The 13,285-nt window shown below is 45.1% G+C and overlaps 1 protein-coding gene and 1 pseudogene across 1 annotated transcript in view; both read right to left on the reverse strand.

Moving 5' to 3' along the window:
* LOC132577122 (uncharacterized) overlaps positions 1 to 13,285 on the reverse strand; it is an 87,687-nt gene that overhangs the window by 2,751 nt on the left and 71,651 nt on the right. The window contains exon 18 of the mRNA XM_060246617.1: positions 10,419 to 10,542. Coding sequence (XP_060102600.1) covers positions 10,419 to 10,542 — 124 coding nt within the window. The remainder of the gene's footprint in view (positions 1 to 10,418; positions 10,543 to 13,285) is intronic.
* On the reverse strand, positions 4,570 to 4,631 carry LOC132577689 (U6 spliceosomal RNA; annotated as a pseudogene).

The raw sequence follows: 13,285 nt of genomic DNA on the forward strand, positions 1-13,285 counted from the left end.
AGTGAATGGATGCTATTTAGTGCCAATTTTAAGCTCTCAGTTAGCCTTTATGGTGAGTCATCAACAAAGAGCCAACCATTCAGTAAGGGTCCATTGTACAACCTTGTGACTTCAGATGAGCTATTACATCTGTTATGCATTTAGTAAATACTCTAGGGGTGGTTGCAAGCTCAAAGGTACTCATAAATGGTACTCAAATAGGTAAATCTCGGCTGATACCAGATGGGCATTCTGGGGTGGCTGGGAGGTGTCCCGAATTGGGATGGCGCAAAAAGAGCAGTCCTGGAGCCTCCAGGCGGTCCCTGGTGACACAGCTGCATCCCATCTGTGAGGCGGCTGGCTGCCTCCACACAGTAAGGCGCCCTAGAAGCCGGATTCCCTTTGTTTTCCCTTGGGGTACAAGCACACCAGCGCTCTAATTGGTTTCATTTAAAAAAAAAGGAACAGCTTGGGGCAGCTTGGCAGTTCCACATTGCCAAATTGCCTCACATGCACCCTTCCCCGTCCATACGGCCCAGAGGCGACTGACGGCCGGCTCAAATACTTGCTACCACTTTGAAAGTGGTAGCTTTTTGAGCCAGTTGCAGGAGCCTGGAGGACGGGTTGAGGATGGGAGGAGGATGGGCAGCATATGTTGCCGTCTGCACAGATTTTTTGGGTCGACTTCAGAGGCGTCTCTGAGTTGACCCAAAGTGCCAATCTGTAATCAGCCCTCAATTACTTTCTGCTACTCTCCTGTATTGAGATGTGGAAATATGCATCTTTCAGAACTAGTGTGGCAGACCACACAGATATCACCTCCTGTGTATGGACAACATCCTGAACTTAGGTATCGTCAGGTGTTTATTCAGGAACCTTAGGTCTAAAACGGGCCTCTTAACTCCACCTTTTTTTGTCAATGGCAAAATATCTAAAAGAGAAACCCTTTGATTGAGCATTAGGAGCTGCTTTTTAATTGCTCCTTTGGCTAAAAGGGAGGAGATCTCCTGTGTTAGGAAAAGGGATGTTTTGCAAGACTGGGCTGTATGACGAAGTGGAGGCACTGATTCAAATTCCAATATGCACAATACCCAGCCATCAACAGTAATTTGGCACCATCTGTAAAAGAACTTGGACAACTTGTCCAAAAACCAACATTCTAAATCTAGTGAGGCTGATGAAGCCTAGAGTGCTGGTCCCTAGAAGACTGGTGGGGAATTCCTTCCCCTTTGCCTACCGTGTCTCTTGGTGTAAGGTGGTCAGAAGCCCTGTTATAGGGGTGGAGGTAATTGGTATATGTAACCCTGTGACCTGTAAGGTCTTGATTGGGTACCTCTGAGTATGCCTTGGGAAGTACTTTTGTTTGAAAGGTGTAGGTGGGTGGTGGGTTATACCCAGGGATTTTGTTATCAGCTTGTTATTTCTAATTCTATCAAAAATTACATTTGTTTGGTCACTGAGTATGTCTCCACCTTTGAAGGGGAGGTCCTCTACCTTTGCTGTCATATTCAGTGGGAGGGCTGAGGAATGTAACCATGAATACCTCCTTATGATAATGCCAGAGGCCACTGACCTAGTAATTACAATCTGCTCCATGTCTCGCAGCACTGACCTCTGCTGCTCCCAATTTTTCTCCCTCTGCAATGAGAACTTCAGCTACACTCCGCTTATCAACAGATTGAGACATCTTTTCCTGTAGCAGCATTTGATAGCGGCTCATGACTGCTGTAAAATCTGTCACCCTCAGTCCCATAGCCCTAAGGTATAGATCTTTCTCCTCATCAGTTCAAGCTGCCTTCCTTCCTTGTCTAGAGGGGAAGAGTGGCTTCCAGCTCTTCCTTTGGCTGGTAGGACCCCTGATACTATGCAGTTGGCTTGAGGGTGACAAAATAGAACGTCATAGCCTTTCTCTCTAATCCTGTAGAGCAGGGATGTCGAACTCATTTTTTATGAGGGCCAGATCTGACATAAATGAGACTTCATTGAGCCAGGCCACACGTGTCATAAAATGTAATGCCAGGAAGTGGAGATACAAACTTTATAAAGAACACAGAGGTGCTTAAAAAAAAAAGAGGCACTTTCTTTGTATCTTTCCCATGGGATCCAGAGAACTGGACAAAGGAAGCTCTGGCTCTATCCCTCTCTCCCCAGGGGACCAGGAGAGGGAGGAGCCTCAATCAATAGAAGGAAGAGAGGCTTGGCTCAGTAGCTCTGCTGTGCGATTGAGAGAGACTGGCAAAGCAAGCTCCCCCTCCCCCCTTGTCCCCAAGGGAGGAGCCTCAGCCAATGGAGAAAACAGAGGCTTTGCTCAGTAGCTCCTGTGCAATTGAGCAAGCTGTGATGCAGAAGGAAGCAAGAGAGAGGGAGAAGGAAGCAGACTTGCTTGTGGGCCTGATCCAGCCCCCAGGCCGCATGTTTGACACCCCTACTGTAGAGGTTTTCTAGTTTCTTGATGATGCTGGTGCCAATTTAGCCCATATGGCTAATCCCTTGCAGTAAAGGGACTGGAACAGGACCCATATCAGGGGTGTATAAGACCTTCATTATAGGTTCAGAACGACCCTTGGCACTTACTGTGAGGGGTCCTTCTCCGCAGAGGAAAGGAGGGCATCTTGGGGTATTTCCCATCATCCAATCAGAGAGGCAGGAATTCTTTAAACTCTTCCTTTGCAGTGGGAACACCACCTGCTCGGTTCGGGTGACTCCAAGAAGCAATGCACTAAGTCTACTAATAACAATAATAACCACGAGAAAAAACTTGAACTAAGAAACGGATCCATCACCATAAGGGCATACATCCACACTCTAATAGGCTTCAGGATGCTCTTGCACAGAGTGCAGGAGTTAAAGAGTGAAAAAATGTAGAGTAGTTCAGCAATGGCAGATGGATAGGATAGGATAGGATGATAGAAAAGGGTGGGCAAGATGCCCTCCTTTCCTCTGAGGAGAAGGACCCCTCACAGTAAGTGCCAAGGGTCGTTCTCCCTCAGAGGCAGAGGGCATTTTGGGTTCTTCCAGAGCAGTAGAGATAGACAGGGAGGGATCGCCCTATTTTGAGACTACATGCTGCAGCACTTTCCTTCCAAATGCAGCATCAGCCAAGGCGTACAAGTTCAGTTTGTAATGGCAGATGAACATTGATCTACTGGACCAGGTAGCTGCCTTGCAAACTTCTTCTACAGAGGCATTCTTGGCAAATGCTGCATTGGTCGCAGTGCTGTGGATGGACTGTGCAGTAATCCCTTGTGGAACTGGAAGGTTCTGGGCCCTATATGCCTCGGCAATGCATTGCTTGATTGCATAACTGATTGAAGACTTTGACATACAAAGACCTAGTTTTGGAGCTGTAATGTTGATGAACATGACATCCGTCTTGCGAAATCAGAAACAGTGTGGAGGAGGCTTTTTGAATTCTAAGACATAGTTTCCTGCATTCCTGGGTGAAAACTGGGGGTGGGGAAGGTCTTCTGCTGCCGGAGAGGACCACCGCTGCTTTCTCCCGTGCTTGTGAAGACTGTCCTTAAAGGGCATGTTGCCGGTAGCCGTGGCAAGCCAATAGGTCATGCCGGCTCCGGAGGGCCCCTCTCCCACGGCCCCAAACTGGGAGCCGGAGCTTGGGCCATCTTCCAAGAATTCATCCCTCATGTGGAAGCCGCCGCGACAGAGTTTCCCTCCCTAAGGGGGGGAGGAGGGAGAAGAGGGAAGGAGGCAAAGGCAGAAGAGGAATGAAGGAAGCCAAAAAGGAAAGTAAGGTGCTTTTTTTATAGTAGAATGCAAGAGAAAGAAGGAAACAAGAGATAGCTAGGAAAATTGGAAGAGGAAGCTATTTAATAGCAAGGAAAAAAGGCTCTAGGAATAGAAACCTATCCTAGGAGCTGCTCTCCTTTTCAAGGCAGGAAAGGAACTGAGCAGGGGGTGTTCCCACTTTACAGGAAGAGGAAGAGTTTAAAGAATTCCTGCCTCCCTGATTGGATGGTGGGAAATACCCCAAGATGCCCTCTACCTCTGAGGAAGAAGGTTGTGGTTCTAACACATTGAACTCCAAACGCAGGGCTTTTGCCATTTGGATTAATTGCTCTGAACAGAGCTTCAAGTCCTTCCTTGGTGAAGGGGCTGATGGGTCAGTGACTGTATCATCAGGGGATAGCCTTAACATGCTCTTTTGAGCATGCTTCAAGCATTTGGTAGAATGCATCCTCTAGGTCAGAACCATGATGTGGGGAAGCCGCTTCAAGGTAGCATTGGAACGGTTGGTCTTGTCAGATATTGTGGTTTCTTTTGCAGGTTGCCATGGGTATGGAGCCTGCAGGGATGTCCATAGTACTGACTGGTGGCATCATAAACGGTAACAGATCCCATTAATTTTGCTGAGATGACCACTGATTAGGTGGTTGTAGGTCTGTTTGCCCTTATCTTGTGGTATGAGCGTCCTGTTTGGAGGCACGTTGAAGACTTCATCCTCCAAGGACTCTGGGAACTGTAATGCCCTGCTTGATGGCAAGGGGGTCTTCAGTTGCATGGAAGCCTTAATGTTGAGTCTTGGTGTCGAAGCTCAGCTCCAAGGAGGTAGTGACCATCAGGACAGACGCAGGGCCATGCTAATCTTCTCTGTATCGTTCCAATTTTAGTATATGTACTGCCAAAGTGAGCAAAGTCACCGAATGTGCCCTCACACCCTTATCCATCTTGGGCCTGGTTTTCTCCACAGGGGTCTGGAGTGCTCAGGGCTTTCCCCCAAAGGGTAGCTTTGACTTGGTGTTTTCCCTCTGCATACCTCAGGAGTAAGACATTTCCAAGCTGGGAACATGGCTGTATTGTGGCCCTCTCCCAAAAACAGGAGGCAAGAAGAATTATCATCATTCTGTGCCATTTTTGTTCTGCACTCCCTGCATTTCTTAAAAAGAGTCATGTTACTAATTTGTAGGGTGCAATTCCTCAAAATATTCTATGGAAAAAACCTCTTTTTGTTGATCCTGAGGCCCCACAGAGCTACAAGATAGAAGCACTTCCTCTCTTCACAGCGGCAAGAAGAGAACTAGGGGAAGGAGTGCTCATCCTGCCTCTGTTACGTGACCCTTTGGGTAGAAAAAGGCATCTTTATGAAAAAGAGGGGATGGGGAGCATTCCAAAGCATAGAAGCTTCTTCCCAAAAGCTTAGAAGCTCCTCCCTGCAGCTGGCCTGCAATCATGCAGTCCCAATGTTCTGCACTGCACAGAAGCTGCAAAGATGAACTAAGCTATTTCTACAGCTCTAGATCAGGGTTGTTCAGGCTTGGTTCTGCAGATTCTTAATAAATCCTGCACTCCTGCAGGCTGCTAGCAAGAAGACTGAGAAGAGAAGAGAAGCACCGAGTCCCTCCTACTCTCCTGCTTGTTCTGAGGCCTATTGGGATAGCCGCTTAAAGAGGCAGTGCATAACCAATACCACTGAAGTATGGCAAGGTACAGGTAAACAGAAGTAAAAGATAGACAACAGGAATAAAAGATAACTATTTCTTCTCAGTCCTTCCATTACTGGTCAATTCTTTGCTTCATGTTGTTCTTACAGAGAAGCAAAATAATTAATGATCTGGCACAATTAAAAATTTTCAACCCACATTTTAGAACAAGAGTTAAACTTAAATGATGTTTGAGTCCAGTGGCACCTTTAAGACCAACAAGGTTTTATTCAAGGTATGCACTTCCCTGTTGTTTTGCCTTGATCGTAAGGAGAGTTTGTCATAGTCCAATAAGAAGCCCCCAAATCTTAAACATGTGAGTATAATTCCTTCTAATTCCCAAAGACTACACACAAAAGTGTCCTTTCTTCTCTCTTGCTGTTTTTCACCCAGATCATATTATTCCAGTATACATCATTAAAACACACCAACCCAAATTCCTTGGATATGGTTAATTAAATAAAAGGGTTTATTGAAAAGCTTTAATCTTTGAGCATTCATTTAAATAACTGTAGCTGCAAATATCTCAAAGTAGGAAAACCAAGCTCAGTGCTTTAGCTGTAGCAATTAAATTTGCTCGGTGACAGAGTTAAATGTGTTCTAGGCAAAATGTATCTTCACAGATAAAACTCATATTAATAGTACTTGTACTTCTTTTCAACATGCAGAAGGCTTGGAATGAACAACATTTTGAAGATGAGAAGCACTAAGCACTGTTGTTTGCAGGTGACTGGAGTGAAAATTGCTATGGGACTTAATCATGGGAAATCCCAGAGCAAATTATTAGTATATGTTCTCAGTTTTTCACAAGTACAAAACCCTGAAAGCATATAATTAAATGCATTATATATTTCAATCTGAGGTTATTCCTTATCTATAAATCAAAATTATTTTTACTATGACAACAGGCTAGGAAAAGGAAAGCACCAGTTGTTTCTGACTCTGGGGTGACGTTGCTTTTACAATATTTTCACTGCAGACTTTTTATGGGGTGGTTTGCCATTGCCTTCCCCAGTCGTCTACGCTTTCCACCCAGCAAGCTGGGTACTCAATTTACCGACCTTGGAAGGATGGAAGGCTGAGTCAACCTCGAGCCGTCTACCTGAAAACCCAGCTTCCACCAGGGATTGAACTCAGGTCATGAGCAGAGCTTAGGACTGCAGTACTGCAGCTTTAACACACTGCGCTACAGGGCTCTTAGAGTCAACTGTAAATTAAGCAAACCATAAATCAGTAACAGCATTTTTGCTTTACTGTAGAAAATGTGAGTTGTAGTCCAGAAGTATCTGATTCCATAATAAATAAATATAAATATAACTGATTTATATCAGGCTCTGGGACATCACAATGAAAATTCTGATAGGAAGTCTATACTATTGTTCATTTCTTGATTTAAAACATTTTTCTCCTACATATTTGTAAAATTTCAAGACTTATGCCATTAAACAATACAATACAAAATAATACATTTTAGCTACAACAATGTATTAAAAAGTAAATTATCAAAAGCTCCCCAAAAGCTCAATAGAGCTTTTTTGTCCCCAAAAGCTCAAAAGAACAGAACAGTAAAATATCACACAACAAAACTACAAAACGATAAAGCTAAACAGTAATAAAGCAGTAATAACTCAAATTACAGTAATAAACTGTAACAAAGTAATAGTTTGTAAACAGTAATAAAGTAAAACAATTGCAATAATCTTCACCGAAGCACAACTTTGCTGTAACAAACAGATTATGTATTTTCCACTCAATTTCATTTAATAGCAAAAGTCAATATGAAATCTTCAAATTTTACAGCAGATAGCAACAAAACAGTTTCATCATTAATAGTTTTTCATCAACGGACTGTGCCAGAAAAAACAAATTAGGAAATGTTGTTCTATAGTCACAGTGCTGCCCTTGCCGGGTAGCTACCAGCCTCCATTCAGCAAGCCAGGGCTCCAGGAGCAGGACTTCTGATGAAGATCTTAGCGAATGGGCAGGCCAATAATGGAAGCAGGCAGTCCTTCAGATGCCTTCATCACAAAGCATTTAGGGATTGAAAGGTGAAAATCAGCATCTTGAATTGCACCCGGAAACAAAATGAGAGCCAATGGGAATCTTTCAGAAATGAGTGCAGCAGGGAATACCTCTCAGCAGTGTCAGCACCCTAGCCATTTTGGACCAATTGAAGTTTCCTATAAGCTTTCAAAGGCAGCCTCACATAGTGTATTGCATTCCAATCTGGGAGCTCAAGGCCAGATCATTTCTCTGCACAACAGAGTGCAGCTGGTAGGCCAGCCAAAATTTACAAAAGGCAGTGTGTGAACAGATGCCACTTGACCATCCATGGTCAAAGCTGGATCTAGCAATACCTTTGAAATAGCCTGCTCCTTCTGAGTATTAGCCCTCCTCAAACAGGACCCCCCAACTAGTACCATCTCCATTTTGTCTGGATTCATCTTTCACTTATTAATTCTTATACAGCTCACTACTGCATTCAGACAATGATCCAGCACATCCACTAAAATAGATGAAAAAGGGGAAACAGAACTAAGGATTGCCAGTACAGTGATGACAACTCATTCTAAATCTCAAGATGACATCCGTCAACAATTTTACGTAGATGTCAAAAAGCATGAGACAAATGAAGCCCCTATGGAGGAGCCAATGCTTAACTTCTATGACGCAGAACTACAGTCTCCCAACATCACATTCTGCAATCTATTTTGTGGTAGGAGAGGGACCATTGGAACCTACTTCCTCTTCACTCCTTGCCCAGCAAGATGTCCCAGAAAGATATCATCATCTATGACTGTGAAACCTGTCAACAAATCTAGGAGTGTCAGCGAAGAATACTCCTTCCACCTCTTTCCCAACAATTTCTGTGTCAAAACCATATCTGAAACTCAACAGAAATGGGTCCTGATAACCAGTTTCATCCAAGAGTCCTGGAGCTGGATGGGTCCCAATTGCTTTTGCTTCTTCTTCAAAAAGGGAAGGTTAGCAACAAGACAATGATTTCCACATTTTGGATCCAGAGAAGGATTCTTTAATGATTTTCCTCAAAGAAAAAAAAAATTAAAATTCCTGGATCTATTTATATACCTTTCCCTAGCCAACTGTGATAGTTTTGAGAGGCATGGATGAACTGGCCAGTCCATTAAAGCACCTTCTCAACTTCCTCAAATTGCAATAAATGAAACTGATCTGAACAAATGCTACAATCCACTGGCCTGGTAATTTCAGATACTGTATACGGTAACTGTTATTTCAAGACTGAATCAGATACAAGTGGCTATATCTGCAAAGTGCTCTACAAATATGCTCCAGTGGTCTATAGAGGGTTACAATTCATGGTTCCTGGGCTACTGCTCAGTAAAATTTTGACCATTGTTTAACAGTTCCTCTGGATGGCTCTGTGCAGAGCAAACAGCTGCACTCTCTCTTCTTTTGCTGCCATCACCACCAGCAAGCAGGCTGTAAAATGAGTTCTTTCTGCCTAACATTTAGCTGGATTCACTTAAGAGACTTTCTCCACTGTCACTCTAGTTGTCATCCCTATCATTTTGTAGCCTTCAGCTCCCCAGAAAAGCACACAGCCACACAAGTTCTATTGGTTGTGACAGGAAGTTTTCACGCAATTGTGTCAACTGCCTGGGGACCCTCCAACTTTTAAAGATCAACAGGGTATCAGTAAAAATTTAAAGCATGTTATATGGAATCACCCAATGGCTATTTGAATATCATCTGCATCCAGTAACCAGTGAAGGACTAGACTCCCCAAAAATCTAAATTTCTCTGGATCATTTGTCCATAACAAAGCAAAACCAGATCACCAACCCTCTGCTCCAAGTACTAAGTCCAGTGTGTGTCCAGACATAACACACTGGGCCAATAATCTTCTTTCACAATCTCATGGTTGCCAGAAAATCTTGAGCTACTCCCAAAAAGGTCACCTCTATATGAGCACTGAAATCACCCAAACCAAATGCCATAGTGGAGACAATATCCATGAGTTTAGGTAGGGATACTGGTGGGCAGCGAAGTGACTAGTACATCAACATATTCCCTATCACTTATTCTCATAGCGAGGTGTAGCCCAACCAGCTGATACTTTAATCTGTGGATTACGGTCATTTATACAGAAGTAAGATTTTTTTCAACAAACTCAGAGGATTCCCCTAGACTCGCATAAAAATCTGAAAACTTAAAAAAAAATTAATGGAGAAGTTTAAATCCCCCCAAACGGAGGAGGAGTAGAAGAGGAGTTGGTTTTATACCCCACTCTTCACTACGCAAAGGAGTTTAGGAGCGGCTTACAATCACCTTCCCTTCCTATCCCCACAACAGACATCCTGTGAGGTACGTGGGGCTGAGAGTTCTGAGAGAACTGTGACTGACACGAAGTCACCCAGCAGGCTTTATGTGGAGGAGTGGGAATTCAAATCCAGTTCTCCAGATTACAGTTTGCTGCTCTTAACCACTACACCAAACTGGCTCTCGAGGAGTGTTATCTGTGCAACTGCAAGTAAAACAGCTCTATTGCCTGAAAGAACACCTCACCTCTGCAAGTTCACTGACATTCTGGGGCCTCCTCATACTCAGAAAAAAGAAAAGAAAAACCTCAGTCTTTGCTGCTTTCCGCCTTCCCCACTGCCTCCTGGCTTTTTAAAGCTGACCTGGGCAAATGTTCAGCACTGCTTTCAGTTCTGGCAGGGTTCCAGCCACAAACTGATTAAGAAAAAAGAACCCCAAAGAAGTAATTGCCTGCAGCCACTGTTACTGCCTCACTGACCTAACCTACCTACCTGGATTTACACCCAGTGGAGATGTTTGGCTGGTAGTGTTTAAGGCAGACATGAGAGTATGAAAGTCACTGGCTCTCCCCCTGCAGAGCTGGCAATGCTGGAGGTGGGCAAGGGGGCATGGGAGTCTTTGCTGTCCAATCTGGCACAGAGTTGAAATCTGTGATCAAAACAAGTTTTTTTCAGACACTTTGCATGTATGAGCACATACCTTATGACCAAGTTCTCTCCAGGCGCCTCTCTTTCTAAAAGATGTTGGAAATAGTCTTCTATAGCCTGAGCAGTTAATGTTTTCTTCAAGTATGGGTAATAGAGAGGATGTCGGGCTATGACACCTGTTATTACATACAAGTAAACCCATTATTTTATTTGAAAAAAAAATCAGATTTTGAACCAACAGGAGCTCAGGAACAAAATACTTTGCACTATCAAAGTGAGCTCTAATCACCAATGCTTATGCTACAATACATTTTTGTTTATCTATAAGGAAACACAAGGATAGACAGGTTGTTTACCTGTAACTGATGATCTTCGAGTGGTCATCTGTGAATTCACACTCATGGGATAGAGCGCCTGTGCTGATCCCTGAATTGGTACCTAAAAAACGCGGGATTTTTCGCGCTCAGCACCCAGTGAGCATGCGCAGGAGCCCCAGCACGCATGCTCACCTGGGCCAGCGCGAGGATCCCACCAGTTCCTTCCTGACCGCTGGAAGCCCCTAAAATAAGGAGACCATCAGCAGTGGGGAAGGAGGGTGGGTAGTGTGACTGCACAGATAACCACTTGAAGATCATCAGTTACAGGTAAGCAACCTGTCTATCTTCTTCGTGGTCTCTGTGCTTCACACTCATGGGAGATTAGCAAGCCAGACATACCTGGAGGCAGGAGCAGATGGTCAACCAGAAGAGACAGCTTGCAGCACCACAGCTCCCAAACGAGTCCTCTGCTGGGTACGCACATCCAGGGCGTAATGCTTCATGAAAGCATGGGGAGAGGACCAGGTGGCGGCCTTGCAAACGTCCGTCAAGGAGACACCTTTCAGGAACACCACTGACGTCGCCATAGCCCTAGTAGAGTACCCACGGATGGGCACGGATGGGCAACAGCTTCTTCTCCAGCAGGTAACACAGTTTAATAGTTTCAGTAAGCCACTTCAAAAGCCTTTGAGACGAGATTCCGGAACCCAATCAGGGAGCAGCATAGGACACAAAGAGATGCAGGTCCTGACGAAAGCCCTTACAGCGACTCAGGTAGAACAGTAATGCACGCTTAACATCCAAGGCATGCAGCCGACACTCCTCATCCGAGGTAGGCGTAGGGTAAAATGTAGACAGCCAAACTTCCAGCTTAAGGTGAAACTGGGAAACCACCTTAGGGGGAAACGAAACATTGGGAGCTAAAAATACTCCTGACTCGTGAAAAACTAAGTATGGGTGGTCACAACACATAGCCATGAGTTCTCCCACCCGGCATGCCAACATGATTGCTGCCAAAAATGCAGTTTTCCAAGATAGGAGATGCAGGGAACAGGTTGCTATTGGTTCAAAAGGGCACCTGGTCAACCTATCCAAAACTAATGGCAAATCCCACAACTGTGGAGGTGATCTAGTCAGAGGGTGCAACCTGAGAAGTCCCTTCAGGAATTGCTTCCAGCAAGGATGGGCAAACACTGAATGCCCCTCAACCAAATCATAGCTGATAAATAAACTTTCACCGAAGAAAAGGAAAGGCCAGAATCGACAAGAGACAAGAGAAAATAAAAAATCACAGGTAAGCCCACCCGTTGGGGTGAGACTGCAGTATCAGCCAAAAAATGTACAAATTTCCCCCACTTCCTGTCATAGGAGATTCGGGTAGACAACTTCCTACTGTTCAGAAAAACATGATGGACCCTATCCGAAAATTTGCAGGATCGATAAACCACGCCGTCAACTTTAGGTGAGGTACGTTATGGTGAAACACTTGACCTTCCTGAGCCGAAAGGAGGTCTGGCTCCGCTGGGAAATGATGAAAAGTTTCCCACGCTAAGTGGAGCAAGATCAAAAACCAGTTTTGTCGAGGCCACCATGGCGTGACTAGTATGCACTTCGGTTCCGCCCACTTTATTTTGTTGACTACCCTTGTCAGCAGCGGAAGAGGCGGAAACAGGTAAAGGAAAAGACCCCTCCAAGGGAGCAGTAGACCGTCTCCCAAGGAAGCCGGGTCCACACACACACACACACACACACCCAGTGCAAAACAAGGGACACTTCCGATTCAGGGCTGTGGCGAAAACATCAATCTGGGGATACCCCCACAGCCAAAACACTGGTTGAAGGAAATGCCACTGTATCTCCCATTTGTGCGGAGACGTGGCTCCTCTGCTCAAGGAGTCCGCCTGCAGGTTGAGTACCCCGGGGAGATGGGAGGCCTTCACATAGATGCCCTGATCCAAACATTCAAGCCACAGCTCTATTGCTAGAGCGCAGAGTTTTCGAGAGACTGTCCCACCCTGTCTGTTTACGTAACAAAGGGCTGTTGTATTGTCCGTCAGCACAGCCACAGCCTTTTCTGCTACTAGGGGGCGGAAGGACCGAAGAGCGAAATGAATCGGCAAAAGCTCCAGATGTTTATATGGCAAAAAGTCAGCTGTAGAGGCCATGGACCCCCTACACACAGCGTATCCATGTGAGCACCCCATCCCCATAGGGATGCATCCGTGGTGATTGTAACCATCGTTACTAGCAGATGGAAGGGAGCTCCTTGACAGATGTTGTCTCTGGAGGTCCACCATTCCAGGGACCGGAATATCGAGGGTGGAATCTTGAACCTCTTTCAAGGGGAGTCCTGTAGGGAGCAAAACTGTTTGAGAAACCAAAGTTGAAGCCCTCGCATGCGGAGTTTCACGAACAACAACACATTTGTAGTCACCGCCATCAGTCCCAGCAGCCACTGCAACTGTTGTGCTGTGTCCCATTTCCTGAGTTGAAAAAGACGACTGAGTGTCCAAGGCCCGCTGCTGGGGCAGAAAGGCACGATGAATGTCCTTGTCCAGGAGTGCTTCGATAAACTGAACTTTCCTTGATGGCAGCAAGTGAG

The sequence above is a fragment of the Heteronotia binoei genome, chromosome 9 (genome assembly GCF_032191835.1).
Source record: "Heteronotia binoei isolate CCM8104 ecotype False Entrance Well chromosome 9, APGP_CSIRO_Hbin_v1, whole genome shotgun sequence".
NCBI classification, from domain to species: domain Eukaryota; kingdom Metazoa; phylum Chordata; class Lepidosauria; order Squamata; family Gekkonidae; genus Heteronotia; species Heteronotia binoei.